The sequence below is a fragment of the Lissotriton helveticus genome, chromosome 8, assembly GCF_964261635.1.
Source record: "Lissotriton helveticus chromosome 8, aLisHel1.1, whole genome shotgun sequence".
NCBI classification, from domain to species: Eukaryota; Metazoa; Chordata; class Amphibia; order Caudata; family Salamandridae; genus Lissotriton; species Lissotriton helveticus.
In genome coordinates this window covers 74,460,222-74,479,658 of record NC_136069.1, presented here as the reverse complement: position 1 = coordinate 74,479,658, position 19,437 = coordinate 74,460,222, and the positions used below count along the sequence as shown (strand labels likewise).

At 47.0% G+C, this 19,437-nt stretch overlaps 1 protein-coding gene across 5 annotated transcripts in view; it reads left to right on the top strand.

Moving 5' to 3' along the window:
- Window positions 1-19,437, top strand: part of LOC144771467 (potassium/sodium hyperpolarization-activated cyclic nucleotide-gated channel 2-like) — a 1,987,727-nt gene that overhangs the window by 186,973 nt on the left and 1,781,317 nt on the right. For 4 of the 5 annotated variants that reach the window (XM_078655897.1, XM_078655894.1, XM_078655895.1 and 1 more), the window contains exon 2: window positions 14,890-15,079. In XM_078655897.1, the coding sequence (XP_078512023.1) occupies window positions 14,890-15,079 (190 nt within the window). Of the gene's footprint in view, window positions 1-14,889; window positions 15,080-19,437 lie in introns of those variants that run through there. The other variant, XM_078655898.1, reaches the window with a different exon arrangement.

Genomic DNA, 19,437 nt, shown 5'->3' with positions numbered 1-19,437 from the left:
CTAGTCAAGTAAGATACTGTCTTTTTCAGTCAGTTTGGTGAGCATTTTCTCCTGAGAATGCCTTCACTATTTGACAAGTGTCCTTCTTGTGGGAACAAGAAGGCCAAATCAGACAACCACGACGTCTGTATCCTGTGTCTGCCTGAAGATCATGATCCAGGCAACTGTCCTCATTGTGAACACCTGTCAGGAAGAACTCTTAAGGACAGGGAGAGGATTCGCATTTATGGCCTAGCTCATAGGTCATCAAGAGGAAGATCTCCGGTGAAGAAGGGCTCCAAGAAGACTCATACATCTTCCAGAAAGAAGTCTTCACACCCTTTACCTTCAGCGTCGGGCTCGGCGCTGAGAAAAGAACCACCGGTGGATCATTCGTCGTCTAAACTACCGTCGACGGCGGGCTCGCCGTCGAAGAGAAGACCAGGTACGTCGACGACGTCGAAGGATCCAGTTCCATCGTCGAAATCCCCTCCGCCGGCGTCAACCGGGCGACGTCCGACGTCGAGGAAGGGTACTCCGCTGCCATCAACCGGGCGATGGTCGGCGTCGAGATCCAAGACCCCTCCACCGTCGTCAACCAGGCGACGACCGGCGTCGAGGGAGGTCACCCCTCCGCCGTCGTCATCCAGACGTCGACTGGCGTCGAGAAGTGGGACTCCTCCGCCGTCGTCAAAGAAACGACGTTCGGCGTCGAGGACCAAGACCCCTCCGCCCTCGACAGGAAGAAGTCGATCGGTGTCGAGGATACAGTCTCCGTCGGTGTCTCGTCAACTCTCGGCGTCGAGGGTGTCCAATACCCCTCCGCCGTCGTCGCACAGACACTCGACGTCGAGACAGAGGACTCCGTCGACGGCTGGGCATCACCGTTCGACGTCGAGAGGACCTCCGTCGACGACTGAGCTTGGTCATTCGACGTCGAGGGAGAGACTTCCGTCGACGACCGAACATCGTCGTTCGACTCCGAGTAAACCTCCGTCGACGACTGGACACCGTCGTTCGACGTCGAGAGAGAGGGCTCCGTCGACGGCCGGTAATCGCCGCTCGACGTCGAGAAAGGGAACTCCGTCGGCGTCTGCTCATCGACGTTCGACGTCGAGAGACCATACATCCTCGCTGAAGCAATCTAAGTCAAGATTGTTTGATCCGCCGACTCCCCGAAGGCGCACGACGACGAGGGAAGATCGCTCGACGTCGAGGGGTTCAGACGTGGTTATGGTGACGGAGTCAGCTTCCCGTCATTCCACTTCGAGGTCCTCTAGCTCCTCAGCTGCATCTTCGAAGTCCAGAAGTCCCGTACGCAAGTCTCCTGAGCATCAGACAGACCCTCGAGCGGATAAAGTCAGACTGTCACCTAGATGGTACAGATCTTTGGACCATTGGAGAGAGTGTGGGGCTGCAAAGCGTATGCAAGACTATGCCAGCTCACATCACAGATCTCCTCTTCTGGATCTTGTGGAGGAGATGGACAAGCGTAGCCCTCCCAGGCGCAAATCTCCTGTGAGGACACCAACCAGATCTCCAAGAAGGTCCCGCTCTCCCAGAAGAGAACCTCGTTCAGAGGACCGGGTCAGATCTCGCTCTCCGAGACGTGAGGAGCGTTCAAAAAGATCGAAAGAGAGGGGGCGCAGTGATCACCGTAGACGTCGACGAACTCCGTCTACTTCATCCACCTCTTCTACCAAGTCTTCTAGGAGGGACTACTCCCCTGCTCTAACGGACAGTCCTACGTCCAGATCCTCCCCAGTGGATGACATTGGCACGTATCTAGACGTCTTGCAAAGAGGAGCTCAAAAGTTGAACATTGAAATGTCTGTCCCTCAGGTTACAACGACAGTCATTTTTGAGACTTTACATAAAAAAGCGATCTCTCGTCCTCTACTGCCATTGGTCCCGGGAATCATGGTTCCTGTCAATGAGGTATTCCTGACTCCGGCGGCTATCAGAGCGGTGCCAGCCCGCATTAAAAAAAAATACAAACCGGCCTCTTCTGACCCGGTGTTTGTAAAATCTGACCCTCCAGCAGACTCGGTAATTGTGGCAGCGGCGAGGAAGACCCACTCAGTTGCCGGCTCTTCTTCAATCCCACCAGACAAGGACAGCAAGACCCAGGATTCCTGGGGTCGCAAGGTTTGCAACTCCGCTGCTTCCACTCTTAAGGTTTCTAGTGCTGCTGCGCTTCTGGGTCGGTACGACAGAGCATTATGGGACTCTATGGAAAGATTCAAATCCAAGCTGCCAAAAGAAGATCAGCAGGATTTTGAAGAGACTATGACTGAAGGATGTCTGGTAGCCAATCAGATGATAAGCACGGCTGCGGATGGTGCTGTCCTGGCGGCACATTCCTATTCACATGGAGTTTGTGCTAGGAGGTCTGCATGGTTGCGGCTTACAGGCCTGAAACCAGATGCTCAACATCGCATCCTTAATCTCCCCTTTTCGGGTTCCGCTCTCTTCGGGGAGCACGCTGACGAAGAAATGGCCCGAATGAAGACGGAACTGGACACAGTGAAAGCGGTGGGCTTGGAAAAGAAGAAAGAGTTCAAGCGCCGCTTCAAGACCAACAGGGGGAGAGGGGCTCAACAGAGGGTTCAAACCCCTCAATGGTCCCAAAATAAGAATCAAGGAAAGTCTCAGTTTCGAGGTAAACCCGGCAGAGGTAGAGGAGGTCATCAACAATCCTCTACCACCACGAGAGGAGGAAAAGCCTGAACAGTGGCTTCCTCTGGCGCCGTTGCCCACTCCAGTGGGAGGAAGTGCTTCGCAACACCTGGCAGAGTGGGTCAGCATCACAAAGGATCAGTGGGTGCTGAATATACTGCGCAATGGATACAGGCTACGTTTCCGTGCGCCTCCGAAAAACATTCCTCCGAAGAGCTCTTGCCCTCACCAGCTGAGCTTGCTCCGGAGAGAAGTGAAAATCCTACTGCAAAAAAGAGCGATAAAGGTGGTCCCTCTCGCTCAAAGAGGAAAGGGAGTTTACTCCAGATACTTTCTGGTCCCCAAAAAAGATCAGGAGGACAAGTTCAGACCTATACTCGATCTACGACTCTTGAACAAGGTCATCATCAGAGAAAAGTTCCGCATGTTGGCGCTTCACCAAATATGTCCACATCTTCAAGTCGGAGATTGGATGTGTTCGGTGGACCTGCAAGATGCATACTTTCACATCCCTATTGCTCGACAACATCGCAAGTACTTGAGGTTTGTCGTGGGGAACAAACACTACCAATACAAAGTACTACCCTTCGGTCTCAAGTCCGCACCACGAGTCTTCACCAAATGCATGGCAGTGGTGGCGGCTTTTCTGCACAAGATGGGGCTCTTCATATATCCATACCTGGACGACTGGCTCCTAAAAGGTCCATCTCCGGTACAGGTAAAGCACGATCTTCATCTGTGTCTACTCCATTTACACAGGCTCGGTCTCCATGTGAACCTGGAGAAATCAGTCCAGCAGCCTACACAGTCAATCCACTACCTAGGCTCCGTTCTGGACACAAAAGTGGGAAAAGCGTTTCCTTCGGAGGAGAGACTTTTTTCCATGAGCCAGAAATGTGGAATCCTACTAGGATCTCGGCTTCCAACAGCTCGACAAGTAGCATCCCTGCTGGGTTCCATGGCGTCCTGCATCTTTCTCATCCCAAACTCCAGGCTGAGAATGCGTCCGCTACAGCAGGCTTTGGAGGATCAGTGGGATCAGGCGACAGGTCTTTGGGAGGATCACATCAGGCTCTCCCAAGCGACAAAGGAGGCTATCAAATGGTGGACACGGAGAAAGAATTTGCTGGTGGGGGTTCGTTTTCACCAACCTCTTCCAACCCAGTCGATAGTGACGGATGCCTCTCTACAAGGTTGGGGAGCGCACATGGGTCCGCTTCAAATTCAAGGCCAGTGGTCTGCGCAGGAGCAGACATACCACATCAATATGTTGGAACTCAGAGCGGTCTTCCTGGCTCTCAAAGCTTTTTTACCAGCGATAGAGTCCAACTCAGTCCTAGTTCAGACTGACAATACGACCACCATGTTCTATCTGAACAAACAAGGGGGCACACGATCTCGCCCACTCTCACGAGAGGCTCAGGCAATCTGGCATTGGCTCCTCCCTCGAGGCCTCATGGTAGTGGCAGTGCACCTCCCAGGCGAGTTGAACGTAAAAGCAGACGCACTCAGCAGGCACTTCGAAGATCAGCCAGACTGGGTGCTACACGACGTAGTAGTAGAAGAACTTTTTCGTTGCTGGGGTCGTCCAACCATAGATTTGTTTGCAGACGGCGAAAACTCCAAATGCCACGCCTTCGCGTCCAGGTTCCACCGTCCAGGGACTCAGGGGAATGCTCTACTGATGGATTGGTCAGGGACATTCGCTTACGCGTTTCCTCCCCTGGCTCTGATTCCGAGAGTAGTTTCCAAGCTCTGCAAGTCGAACATGGAAATGATCCTGATAGCTCCGGACTGGCCGCGGCAGTGGTGGTACCCGGACCTTCTACATCTGTCTGTGTGTCCACACAGACGACTTCCTTGCAGGCCGGACCTGTTGAGCAAGATGAACGGGAGGATAATGCATCCCAACCTCCCATCACTGAACTTAACAGCATGGCTCCTGAGGTCCTGCAATACGGACATTTGAACTTGCCTCCGGAATGCATGAACATTTTAAAGGAGGCTAAGAGACCTTCCACAAGAGCGTCCTATGCGTTCAAGTGGAAGAGGTTTTTCTTATGGTGTAGGGATCATAGTCTTGATCCGACTAAAGGTCAGGAGGACGTCATCTTGCCATACCTCCTTTCCCTAGCGACTGCTGGTTTAAAATACGCTTCTATTATGGTGCATTTGTCAGCCATAGTAGCATACAGAAAATCACCTGATCAAGTTTCTTTCTTTCAGGTTCCAGTGGTTAAGGACTTCCTCCAGGGGTTGAAATCCTTCTCCTCCATGGGAATTGAACCTGGTGCTATCCAGGTTAATGTCACCGCCTTTTGAGCCCATCCACAAGGCCTCTTTACAACATCTCTCTTGGAAGGCGACCTTTTTGGTGGCTATTACCTCTGCTCGCAGAGTAAGCGAGATTCAGGCTCTCTGTGCGAAAGAACCATATACTGTCTTTCATCACAATAGGGTAGTCCTAAGGGCTCATCCAGCTTTCTTGCCTAAAGTCATTTCTGATGTTCATATAAATCAGTCCATTTCCCTCCCTTCGTTTTTTCCAAATCCTACGACCCCAGCCGAGCGGTCACTTCACTCATTAGAACTTAAGAGAGTACTCAAGTTCTATTTGGAAATGACCAAAGGGATTAGGAAAACGGATCAACTGTTTGTGAACTATGGTTCTATGCGAACAGGTTTTCCAGCGGCCAAGAGGTCTATCGCGAGATGGATTGTCTCGTGCATTAAATTGGCTTATCAGCTTGCAGGCAAGCCTTTGTTGCAGTCACCCAAAGCGCATTCCACTAGAGGGAAGGCCGCTACGGTAGCTTTCTTGCATGACGTTCCAATGTCGGAGATATGCAAGGCTGCGACATGGAAATCAGTTCATACATTTACGAGGCATTACTGCCTAGAATCTGATTCCAGGGCCGATACTCAAGTAGGACAAGCCTCTTTGAGGAATCTATTTGGGTAGCCTACGGCCTGCACGAGCTTAGTGGTTACTAGGCTTAATATGGTTATTACTGTATTGTTACTCCTTTGCCCGCAGGGAGATGAGGTGAGGCTCGCTATTCTATTCTAATGCTTATGACTATTGATGAGGATCCCCTGGAAGAGAAGGATTAGTTACTTACCTGTAATCCTAGTTCTCTTCCAGGGGTATCCTCATCAAAGTCATAAGCAACCCTCCCGCCTCCCCGGGCAAAGGACATTCTTTAATAAGGAGATATTGTTAACCTATCTGTTACTGGGTTTATTTTCAGTCTCCGAAAAGAACAACTGACCTAACTGTCACCCCTGAGGCATGATGGGATACTGGGGGTCATGGGTGCCTTAAAGGCACGGTGTCAGTTTATTGCTATGCAGCTACAGGTTAGCTTTTCAGTCTTTTTAGACTGTGTGTTTGCAATGCAGCCTGGGAGCTTTCTATGCTTCCAGTGAGTTATGAGAATTTCTACTGCTTTCTGAGCATTAAAACAGTTTCTAAAACACACCTTGTGTTGTTTTCTCATGTTTCTAATGCTTATTTCTCATGTATGGTGGAAATTCTTTGGAGCATATTTCAGCTCTATTCTTTATTTGGCTGCTATTGCATGTTTTTATATATATATATATATATATGTATATATATTATATATGAGTGTATATATATATATATATATATATATGTGGGGCACATATAATATAGTGTTTCCGGGGTCCCGCACATGGGCGGGAATATTCTAATGCTTATGACTTTGATGAGGATACCCCTGGAAGAGAACTAGGATTACAGGTAAATAACTAATCCATCTTCAACTGGTAAGTCCGATTTCAATCTGTTCTTGCCTCCGCTGTTTAGCTTGAAAGATGACAGCAGTTTGCAGATGTTTTGTGCATCTTGGTGTCGTGAATGTGTAGTGGAAGCTGCATCATTTATGTTCCCCAGGGCTCGTCCGCCTAAGTTACCATTGGTTACAGTTGAAAAATGCCATCTCGTTGATGCGAGGAGGAAGACATTTTGGATAATGCACGTGTATGTAAATGTATGTAATGTATAGGCATTTATATAGCGCACTACTTACCCGTAGGGTCCCAAGGCGCTTCGACCGCTGCGAAACCCTTCCTGGCTTCCCTGAGAGATGGTCCCTTAATGGGTATCTCCAGGGTGAGACCAGGCATCCCCGGCGGTCTGGTGGGGCCGTTAGTGAAGATGAGGCAAGCTAATGCCCAGAGTTGCCGAGTGTGAACGCTGATCAGAGTGGGCACCGAGGCGAGAGAATTATCGAGTCCGCTGACCCTGGTCCAGAAACCTGCCGCGCCGGGAATCGAACCCTGGTCCCGGGCCGTCCTCTGCTCTCGGGTCTGCCGCCTCTAACCAGTGAGCCACACTACTTCACGTGCATCTCATTCTATGGAGTACAAGGCTATATGTTCTAACAGAGCCCCATTAAATTAACCACACATGCTAAGATCGAGCTAATTTGACATAAATGCGAGAACTTACACTTACTGCGCAATTCACATATTCGGTTGCAATTTGATCTGCTTTATATTTATGTGTTGATGTGCGGCACATGTTTCTCGCTAGCCTACAGTTCCCCTGACAGCTTTCTGCCTATTACGCCTCATCCCTTATACACGTGCATTCATACTTGTCATTAGCAGGTATGAACGCGCCCCTTGGAAAGTAGCATCTGCAAGTAGCTGCTTTAGTCTGATAACCGCTAAACACGTGTGGCAGCAATTAGCATGTTCATTCCCATTTTGTATGAGAGTCGCGCTGTTGGAGGTTTGTGACGCCTGCCAGGCAATGGCAGGGTAGCAATACATTTCACTTGCAATCGTGCATGCAGGTAGATAGATCAGCTTTACCTAAAGACTAGCAGCCCGTCCCGACGTGGTCCGGGTATGAATTGCTGCCGGCCAGTAGTATATTGTTTTGTAGGATTTCGTTTTGATAGCATTTCCTACCTGTGACAGGCCTGTGAAACGCTCCGATTCACAGTGCACTGCTGATGCACTTAAGAGTGCGCATTCAGTAGTGTGTGAACTAGAGTTTCCCTACTTTATTTTTCCTTGCAATATTATATAGCGCGAACTCGACAACATGGCATGAGCACAATTTACATTACAGAAGAACACATTCATTTGTGGTAGGCACGGGGAGACAAAGCGATTTGCCTGGAATCACAGGATGTTGAGCTGATGCCGAGATTCGAACGTAGCTCCCCAGCTCTAAAGTTCGCAATTCTACAACTTGTGGCGGGAGGTGTGTCTAAAAGTGTATGTCGGTGCTGGCCATCAATGAGAGAGACCTGTGCATTTTTCAAATCAGTGGTGAAAAAATATGAGTATGTTGCTGGAGATGTGGGCTGCCGTGCCACCAATGAGCTTACCGCGAGGGTAAACACCCATTATTCCGCAACTTTCTTTCCGCATACCATCACTCCGCATACTTTCATTACGAAAGTACCATGACTCCGCAATGCCATTATAGCGCATGGCATTACATTTTAAATGCTTTTACCACGCATACATTTACAACGAAATTCTTTGTAAATGCATGAATGGTAAAAGCATGTTTTAAAAAAATGTTTGGATAAGGTAAGTATGGGTATAGGGGTATATGTTTTGGGGTGTTTGGGTATTTTAAGGGTTCAGATATAGTTTTGGGTTATGGTGTACAGGGGTAGTTTTAGGGATAGGTATGGGTTTTGGGGTACTGGGGAATTTTTAGGGTTCCGGGCTAGGTTTGGATTTTGGGGTATAGGGGTATTTTAAGGGTTCAGGGCTAGGTTTGGGTTTTGGGGTACAGGGGTATTTTTAGGGTTCAGGGCTAGGTTTGGGTTTTGGGGTACAGGGGTATTTTAGGGTTCAGGCGTAGCTTTGGGTTTTGGGGTACAGGGTTATTTTTATGTTACCATTGGTTACAGTGGAAAAATGCCATCTCGTTGATGCGAGGAGGAAGACATTTTGGATAATGCACGTGCATCTCATTCTATGGAGTACAAGGCTATATGTTCTAACAGAGCCCCATTAAATTAACCACACATGCTAAGATCGAGCTAATTTGACATAAATGCGAGAACTTATACTTACTGCGCAATTCACATATTCGGTTGCAATTTGATCTGCTTTATATTTATGTGTTGATGTGCGGCACATGTTTCTCGCTAGCCTGCAGTTCCCCTGACAGCTTTCTGCCTATTACGCCTCATCCCTTATACACGTGCATTCATACTTGTCATTAGCAGGTATGAACGCGCCCCTTGGAAAGTAGCATCTGCAAGTAGCTGCTTTAGTCTGATAACCGCTAAACACGTGTGGCAGCAATTAGCATGTTCATTCCCATTTTGTATGAGAGTCGCGCTGTTGGAGGTTTGTGACGCCTGCCAGGCAATGGCAGGGTAGCAATACATTTCACTTGCAATCGTGCATGCAGGTAGATAGATCAGCTTTATCTAAAGACTAGCAGCCCGTCCCGACGTGGTCCGGGTATGAATTGCTGCCGGCCAGTAGTATATTGTTTTGTAGGATTTCGTTTTGATAGCATTTCCTACCTGTGACAGGCCTGTGAAACGCTCCGATTCACAGTGCACTGCTGATGCACTTAAGAGTGCGCATTCAGTAGTGTGTGAACTAGAGTTTCCCTACTTTATTTTTCCTTGCAATATTATATAGCGCGAACTCGACAACATGGCATGAGCACAATTTACATTACAGAAGAACACATTCATTTGTGGTAGGCACGGGGAGACAAAGCGATTTGCCTGGAATCACAGGATGTTGAGCTGATGCCGAGATTCGAACGTAGCTCCCCAGCTCTAAAGTTCGCAATTCTACAACTTGTGGCGGGAGGTGTGTCTAAAAGTGTATGTCGGTGCTGGCCATCAATGAGAGAGACCTGTGCATTTTTCAAATCGGTGGTGAAAAAATATGAGTATGTTGCTGGAGATGTGGGCTGCCGTGCCACCAATGAGCTTACCGCGAGGGTAAACACCCATTATTCCGCAACTTTCTTTCCGCATACCATCACTCCGCATACTTTCATTACGAAAGTACCATGACTCCGCAATGCCATTATAGCGCATGGCATTACATTTTAAATGCTTTTACCACGCATACATTTACAACGAAATTCTTTGTAAATGCATGAATGGTAAAAGCATGTTTTTAAAAAATGTTTGGATAAGGTAAGTATGGGTATAGGGGTATATGTTTTGGGGTGTTTGGGTATTTTAAGGGTTCAGATATAGTTTTGGGTTATGGTGTACAGGGGTAGTTTTAGGGATAGGTATGGGTTTTGGGGTACTGGGGAATTTTTAGGGTTCCGGGCTAGGTTTGGATTTTGGGGTATAGGGGTATTTTAAGGGTTCATGGCTAGGTTTGGGTTTTGGGGTACAGGGGTATTTTTAGGGTTCAGGGCTAGGTTTGGGTTTTGGGGTACAGGGGTATTTTAGGGTTCAGGCGTAGCTTTGGGTTTTGGGGTACAGGGTTATTTTTATGGTTCAGGGCTAGATTTGGGTTTTGGGGTACAGGGGTATTTTTAGGGTTATGGGGTAGGTTTGGGTTTTGGGGTACAGGGGTATTTTAAGAGTTCATGGCTAGGTTTGGGTTTTGGGGTACAGGGGTATTTTTAGGCTTCAGGGGTAGGTTTGGGTTTTGAGGTACAGGGGTATTTATAGGGTTCAGGGCTAGGTTTGGGTTTTGGGGTACAGGGGTATTTTTAGTGTTTAGGGATAGGTTTGGGTTTTGGGGTACAGGGCATATTTATAGGGTTAAGATGGTTTAGTGTTTAAGGGTGTTGGGGTATTTTAAGGAGTAAGGGTGGGTTATGATTATGGGGTGCAGGGGTATTTAAAGGGAGCAGGGTGGACACCCTGAGCTGGAATGTACAGAACCTGGGAAGAAAAATCATTGAAATATTGGGCACAACTCTCACTTTTTTTTCCGTAATCCCGCGCCGCGCACCCGCCCACGCTCCCAGCACACGCCCACAGCACACGATATGAGACATGGCATGAAGGGCGGAACGTACCACACGCCCCCAGTGTTTGTCACGCCCCCAGCACACGCCCATAGCACAACGCAGACACGCCCACAAGAGACTACTTTGCTGGCACGGTTCTTTTACCTTTTAAATGTATATGGTGGGCGTCTGCATAGCCTATGTCCTTCTGCTGCAACTGCCCTTTCCAACGCTGTATTGGGTGTTGTGATTGGTGCTGTGGTTCCTGAGATTACCCGCCTCAAAGGTTTGGGCTCTCTCTTTATTATATTAGTATAGATGGACTTGCAGGCTTTATTCCTCTGGTACACTTGCTGTTGTGGAATGTGCCACATTGTGTTTATATATTTATGCAGGAGCTAGTGGATTTTCTTCGTATAGAGAACACAAGGAAAGAAATGTCCTGCTAAGACACTTGAGAGCATGCAGACTGTGGAAAAGATGCCCATATAATGCCGGAATTGTGACTCAGAGGGGATGTCAGCGAGGTCGTGAACATGCACCTGCGATTTTAAGTCGGAGAGCAGGGGTAATTGGGTGAAAACTTTCAAAAAAGTCTTATCACTATATCAAGCACAGGTTGTATCTATGTGTTTCAGGGAGATTAGTTAATGCAGTGTCAATGAACGGGCGAGGAATGAGGGCACATCATTCATGAACAATCACCTAAGAAGTGGTCCGCCTTGCCTCATATAAATGAGCAGGTGTTATGTTTGAACTATAGCCAGGGACCCTGGTGGAATCACTTCTGCCACCTTCTCACTCCTGCTCCACTCAGCCTCTCATTCAGGTGAATTTGGAAGTGCAAGAGAAATATCGGCATAGGAGTAGTGTATGCCCTACGGCCAAACAGATTCTGCACTCCTGTCAAAACTTGCATCTATACTTTTAACATGACAGGTTGTTCTAGATGGCCAGAACACAGCGCACCTATATGCAGCATCCAATCGACTTTATGGCGTGGTCTCAAGGCTTTCTAAAGTGACCAACATGTGGTGTGGGTATTGTGTTCTCTCAGCCTGTCATTTGCCATTAATTAGACGTAAAGCCTCTTTTTGTCTACTGATTGGTTTACACAGGGGATCCCCAAACAGAGGAAGTTCATTACGCATTCAGTCCCCAACAAGTCCATCAGCCCCTGCCTTCATGATGGCCCCCTTCATAAAGATAGAAATATGAGTTTGGGTTGATTACACTTTGAGGTCATTCTCTGTACTCGATCAATCATACTGCATGGGTTACAAGGTGAGAACATCTGGCTTTCCTAGTTGATTGTTAGCTACAATTGAATCATCAAGTGCGCCAGGAATCCCTTGAGTAACTTCGCCCTATAGAAACGCCTAAAACATTACATAACATTGTCTACTGATCTATCTAGGCAGGCATTCCCTGAAATTCATTAAAGCTCTCAGACGCTAAGCAGCCGGGCCCTCTGATACTGCCTTGGCTCTGCCTTTCTGTGAAAACTTTCTTGTATCTTACTAATATACCTCCCCCTACAGTACATGTAGGGCAGCCATCTTTATAAGGTGGTAAGTCCAGTTTGATCTCTCACCTGTCTGCCCAGTAAAACCCAAGGTGCCTGAAAGATCCTTGTCCAGCAACACTTTTTGAGAAATTACCTCTTGGCTCTATTCAGCTTTTCATAAGATATGATTCGGATGTTGATCTGGATTTGAAGCATCCATCGCCTAGGCCTGTGATTTCTCGGTTTTTAGGTCGAGCATTCAGCCCTAGGACTTGTCTGCTTACGCTTAGGGACTTTTTATTCTGTTCAACTGCCTCTCTTTAACTTTATCGATAGAAAACGACCATCAGAGGTCAGTAAAATACCAGAATCGCTTTAGCTTTCTTTAGATTCCAGCCCATAAAAATTGTCTTCCACGAGCACCCGTACACAATAATATTTTTTCCAAATCTTGTATTTTCAGTGATATGACCACTGAAGGCCCTGATTTTATATTAAAAACAGAGCTTTAGACTATACTATTTTCCGCTGAAAGGCAATATTTCTCTGTATGTGCTCCCATACCTGGCCTGTCACGCAGTTTGGTACTTACTTTCCCTCCATTTTAAAGAACAGCAGATGTTTCAGCACCCAGGCTAATGTGCGGCAAAGCTAAATGCATATAAGGTCCCAAAGGCGAGACTGATTGCATTGCAAATGCTTGTTGTTCCTGTTTCCAATTGTTATATGCGATCTAGATTGATGACCAACTTGTCACCTGCTTAACTTTATAATGGCATTTACAGGGACCTATATGAATAGTGGGAGACCTCTGCTGGTTGGCGAGGAGGTTACTTAGGGCCAGATGTATGAAGCTCAAATGGGTTCGCAAACGCCGAAATTCGCGTTTGCGAACTCATTTGAGCAAAATGGTATGTAAGTAGCAAATTTCAGTGCAAAATAAGGAATCGCAAATTTGTGATTCCTTATTTTGCGATTGCATTTAAGGAATCGCAAAATTTGCGATTCCTTAAATGCAATGTATGATGCAAAAAAAATTGCTAATTGTTCCCTAAGGAATCGCAAATTACCACCAACTTCAAGTTGGTGGTAATTTGCGAGTTTCTTGAAAAATGCCCATTTTTGCATTTTTCAAAGTGCCATGTGATGCACATACATGCCCATAGGGCATGTATGTGTACCACATGTGCACCCATGCTTATTTCAGGGGTGCAACAGGGTGTCCTTTGGACACTCCTGCACCCTTGAAATTATTCTCAATTTGCGATTAGCAAATTGCGAATCGCAAATTGAGAATAATTTCACATTCATTCCTATGGGCCTCCCGGCCCATAGAAATGAATGGGACATTATTACTTAATTGCGATTAGCAATTTGCTAATGGCAATTAAGGAATTTTAAGAAATCGCTAAAAAATAGCGAATTTCTACATACATACCATTTTGCAATTCTCAAATAGCGATTCCTTAAAAATCGCTATTTGAGAATGGCAAAAGCGTATCTTGATACATCTGGCCCTATGTCTCCTCATTACCAGAAAGAAATGGTTGGCATACCTCCACATGTCTTTACCCCTTTGGGGCTACAACATTGTGGATGGTTGAATAGGAAGGGCTCTGCAAGCCTTGTCAGTGGAAAAGCTCAAAGTGGGAATGTGGGACCAGGAAGAGAGCGGGTCCCTTCTTTTACTCCGGGCATGACCAACACACTATTTCTAGCAATGTGTCTCATGAAGTATGATATACGGAGGGACCAAACCAGTCTCTGTCTGATTCCTGTCCTGACTGCAGGTATTAGGCGAATATGTTGCCTATATAATCCTTTCCATTTTAGGCTGAGTGGGATTTGGTGGGGCCGGAGTCTGTGCTCTAAACCCTCCTCCTACTTACACGTGAGAGGGTGCACCTGATTCTGAATGATTCCCAGAAATGCATGGCAGTAGTAAAATACACTGAATCTGTTGTGAATGGAAAGAGACCTATAGACCCTAACAACTGGGGAACTATTGAGACCTTTTTTAACCAAACTCTAGGCACAACACCTGCTCAGTTCCAGGATATCCTTGCGGGCGATTGTGAGCTACAACCGACTACCCTTGAGACTTGTGAAGAGTTGTTCACCCTACCGTTAAGAAGTAACAGATTAAATTAAGTACTATAGGGTCTATTACGATGTCAGGCGGATCGCCATCGCCCGCATGGCGGTGGCGATCCGCCCGCCATAATCTCACGCATATTATGATGGCGGGAGTACCGTGGCGGATGGGAAGACCGCCCGCAGCTTTTCTGCTGGTCGACGAGTCGAATATGGTGGTGGTGTTGCCTAGTCACCATTGCAGGCCCCCAGGATGTTGGGAAGTTGATGGGGGCACATGGGGAAAATGAATTTGCATGCACTACGTGGCAGGCACCGCGCGGTGCAAATGCACAGATGCCTTTTTTGCATTGCGGCGGGTGCTGCTGACAGCAGCGCCCGCTGCAATGCAAAAATTGAGGGATACGCCCACCAGTGTGGCGGGCGCATCCTAACTGTGCATGCGGGACCGCCCGCCATCGTTATAGACCCCTTTGTGTGTAAGATGAGAGACAATACAAGAAGAAAAAAAATAAAGATGTTGTAAGCTAAGTCACTACAATAAACCAATACTTCTTTTTACCAACCCACGTGATCCAGCTAGCATTGCTTTCTTTACATGTTAGTAATGTGTGTTGTCTTGTATTTTCAATAATGTCCTGTATGATCTTGCTGCAAGAGTATTAACTTTCTGTTTGTTTTCTCTTTTCAGGAAATATTATATTATGTTCATGTTCATCATCTCTTTCGTCAGTTTAATCACTGCCCCTTTTACAATGGCTTTTGAAACATTTCAGAGATATTCTATCAGTCCATTGAAGGCAACCAACATGTTATTTGATGCAATCTTTGTCGTGGATATATTTTTAAACTTTCGAATTGGCTATATTTCTGCGTATCAGGTAAAATGTTCCGTGTCTGTCTTTTTCTAACCTCTGTATGGAGAATTGTAATTTTGCAAAAATCCTTTTATTATTGACCACAAAACACTTACATTTCCAAAACACTTCCTTCTTCACGTGTAATAGGACACCTTTGCGGTTTGTTTAATATAATATAATAAGTAAAACTTGTAAATCTTGGTAGAATAAGAGTATTATATTTATCCATTCCATGCTCTCTTGCCCTCTCACAACTCATTTTAATGTGTGACCCGCCACGCATATTTTCCTAAGATTTCTCTTACTTATCCTAGTTCTCTCGTCATCTTCTCAACTGCGTAATTATACTGTTTAAAACGTTATTTTCAAAATGCAGTATAGAAATTAAAAGACCCAGAAATATCTTACAGTTTATTTGTATCTGGTCTTATCCCCTCGCTACTGAATTCAGCAGTTGTCTGAGATGCGGGTAAGTATGTTTTACTCGCTTTAGGAATGTGTGAAGATTTCTTGTATTAAACCTGCTCGAAAATATGAACTCTTGAAAACAAATGTGTATTTGAAAGAATGAAAATATAATTTACAGTAGGAGTCCCCGGTTTAATCTGAAACCATAACGTTCACTAGACGTTACATGGCACTTATACCTGTCTGAGGTTCGGTAGGAGTGCATTGACCAAACACTGATTTCTGTAATCGGTATACTTTCATGTTTTGGCATTTCTACACTGTCTTCCACACCCCACACTGTCCCACCAGTGGCGTAATAATAGCCCCGCAGTAGAGGGAGTTGGTTGGGGGATCCAGGGGCCGCCCTCCAGCACTGTGCACAGGCGGCAGGTTTGCCTGGACTGAGAGATCCTGACTGGGTCCGGAGTGTGGGGGACTCCCTCCATGTACTTTGTAGGGGGGCCCCCTCCAGTTTTGTTACACCACTGTGGCCTCTTGGGCTTCCGGATTTTAGATTGTAACTTACCAATATAGACACCACTTGTGGTTATGACTGCTGTAGGAAGGTAGAGTACTATGTGGTGATGTTGGTTGAGCTTCACCGTGCAATACTCTTACAAACTCCAAAGATGCTCCCTGGATTCACAATAATAAATCCGTAGCTCATTCCTGGTAATGTGGCAAAGAGCAGTCAGGCTTTACTAGAGGAACATGTGTTACGCATAGCAGTGTACCAACATGGATGATAAGTACTTGATAGGATTCGAGAGAAATCTGACACCAATTTATACAAATAAAGTGTACTTTTATATAAATGTATACACAAAAACAAACTGAATAGCTTACATGTAACTGGAATCATAGATTTTAAAAGCAATATAAAATCAGTGCAAAAAAGAATACAGTAAGACTTTAAAATTGCGGTCAATGGGAAAAACCACTAGTGACATTCGATCACTTGCAGTTCCAGTTGCGTATAACCCCTGGATGGTAAAGGTGATGCGGGTCCCAGGATCAGGCCACAACAGTCAGTTTAGTTTTACCTGGCCTGTGGTGCCTGGTTGCAGAGCTGTCCTGGCCGTCCCAGGTGCTGAATGGGAACACAGAAGAGATGCTTTTAACACTTATCCGGTGATGCGGGGAACAAGGGCAAAAAATAAACACAGGGTGGTAGCTGACATCGGTCGGATGGACTTTCCTCCAGGTGCAGCGGCGAGTGCTGTGGTTAGTTGCCGGATTGGCAACCAACAAGCCTTGGCAGTGGTAATCCTTGGAAAGGAGTACTTTGACGTCTGGTGGTCCCGGGGAATAAGGTAGCTGCCTATAACTTTGTGGAAGGCAGGACTACAGTTTCCACAATGCACTAGACCATCTGGATTTGGTTGATCTTTTGGAAGGCCCACTGGCCAGCGATTCTTCGGTTCCAGAATTTTGTTTTACCTGCAGTTTGCAGGGTAATAGTGCCACTAGACCAGAGGGGTCTGAGGGTGTTCAGGTTTTCACAGGGGTCCCTGTGTCTGAGCAAACTGAGAGTTAGTGTAGTGTGAGTCTCAGTCAAGCAGTTACAGAAGCATTGCCGAAGGGACAGAGTATTCCTCTTTTACTTTGTACAAGCCCTGTTGTCGCAAACATGGGTCTCTTCTTTGTCCTCTTTGAGGCTGGTTGTTCAAAAACTGAGGTTCTGGTGTCAGGGGTAGCCCTAAATCCTAGATATAGGGGTGTGAGTAACCAAGAGTTACCCTAGGACGAGTCTCGATCAGGCAGTTACTGGAGCATTGTCACAGAGACAGAGTATCCCTCTTTTGGCTTTGTGCAAGTCCTGTTGTTGCAGACACGGGTCTCGTCCTTATTCTCTTTGATGCCGATTACACAGAACTGAGGTTCTGGTCTCAGGGTTAGCCTGAAATCCTAGATGAGGGGCGTTAGGTTGTTGGATGTAAGTGGTCAATGGGCTGGTTGCCCCAGCAGCTATCTGCCCCTGAGGTGAAAACATCTGGAGGGGGATACAGCGTTGTAACGACCGCGTTGTTACCTACGGCGTGGTAAAAGCACACGTTGTAATGTGCTACATTCATCATGAGGTGTAGGTCATCTTTTCTACCCAGAACCCACTATTTCTATCATTGTTTAGAATGGCATGAGTCTTCCTTAGCTGTACAGACCAGGCAGGCCATCCTATAGGTGTGGCTAGGCTTCTGGGGGTGTACACCTCCTGCACACCTAATTTTTCGCCAGCCCGGGTGCATATGTGCCTGGAGTTGTGGAGGGCTCTTACCTCCTCTGGGCGTAAGCCCGATGCTCATCAGAGGTGGTGTAGCCCTTAAAGCTCACCACCTTGATGTCAAATCAAATCAAATCAAAGATAGCTTTATTCGATTTTACATTAAAATCATAAAAGCAGATAGAGTAATTACATACAGTAAAATAATCACAATTGATTTTAAAAAGCTGTATACAGTACATAATTCATAAGTATCAAACACCCCTTACTCCTAGGGGCAGAGATAAAACAGCAGTCATAACAATTTCAGTCAAACCATAGTCGATCTGCATCTAATAACATATTTCAGGTACCTGGACACAGCGATAATAGTCGTTTCATCAGATAAGGTCAATAGTTTAAATAAAGCTGGTCTGCATTGTCTTAAGTTCCAAGTTTTCACAACAAAATTTTATTGATTTTATCGATCAGGGAACGCAGAAATGCAGTCCTCCACAGTCAGGAGAATCCTGCCACAATGTTAAGCATACAGGAGCAAAATGCAAGCCCAATCAGAAACAGCCCCACCCGTCCCCCCCACCACCCAGCACCCCCAACGAACCCACTACCCACCCCTTATCCCTCCCTAACCCCGTGCACGTAATCATCGCCGGTCACCAGTAATCGTTCGTATCCAGTAAGAGAGCCAGCGTCTCCTCAGGCCTGCTGCCCGTCCATCGAATCTGTTTCTCCGTCATCCGGTTCCACCGGGGGATCCAATGTCAAACCCCTGTATTCCGCCCACCTCTTCCAGATCTTGAAATGTTTACGGGGGCACCCTCTTGCTTCAAACACCGGGCGCTCCAACCCCATGCAATAATCAATCCCTGCCTTCCAAGCACTTAACGGGGGAGCCCGCTCACTCTTCCACGCCTGCGCCAAGTCCCGCTTGGCAACGACAAGGCCCAGCAGCAACAGATGACGCTTGTAAATGTTTCCCCCAACACCCTCCAGAATGTGGAGAAGGGCCAGACGATGAGTCTGGGGAAGATCCCATCCCAGTACATCCGACAGACAGCTCCATACACCCCGCCAGAACCGGGACAGACCAGTACAGGACCACACAGTATGCAGCAGCGTACCCGGTTCAGTACCACATCACAAACACTCCGGGGACCCAATCAAGCTCGCCTTCCACAATCGCTCTCGCGTATAGTAGGCCCTATCTAGATATTTGAACTGAATCAGTCGCGGGGCATCGCTATAGCTGCACCCCGCGGGGACTCCAGAGCCTCCCTCCAATCATCCTCATCTAGTGGGCCAATGTCCCGCTCCCAGGCCTCCTTCAGTTTAAGGAGGGAGGAGGAGCAGTGAGTGACCAATGTTTGGTATATGCGGGACACTTTCTTATCGCCCAGGTCTCCCATAAAGACCTTCGCCTCTAGAGGGCTGAACTCCGGCAGCGACTCCAAGCCCACCAAACTAGGTCCAAGCGCGTGGCGGAGCTGAAGATATTTAAAAAATTGGGTGTTGGGCATATGATACTCAACTCTGAGCTCTTGAAACGACTTGAGTGCCGTGCCGGACACAACATGTCCTAGCGATGAGATCCCAATTGAATCCCATCCATCAAACCCCGACAGCGTGGCCAATGCGGGGAGTTGCCCATTATGCCACAGTGGGGTCTCGGCCGTCAGTCTGCCCCACCAACCCATGCGGCCCAGCGCTT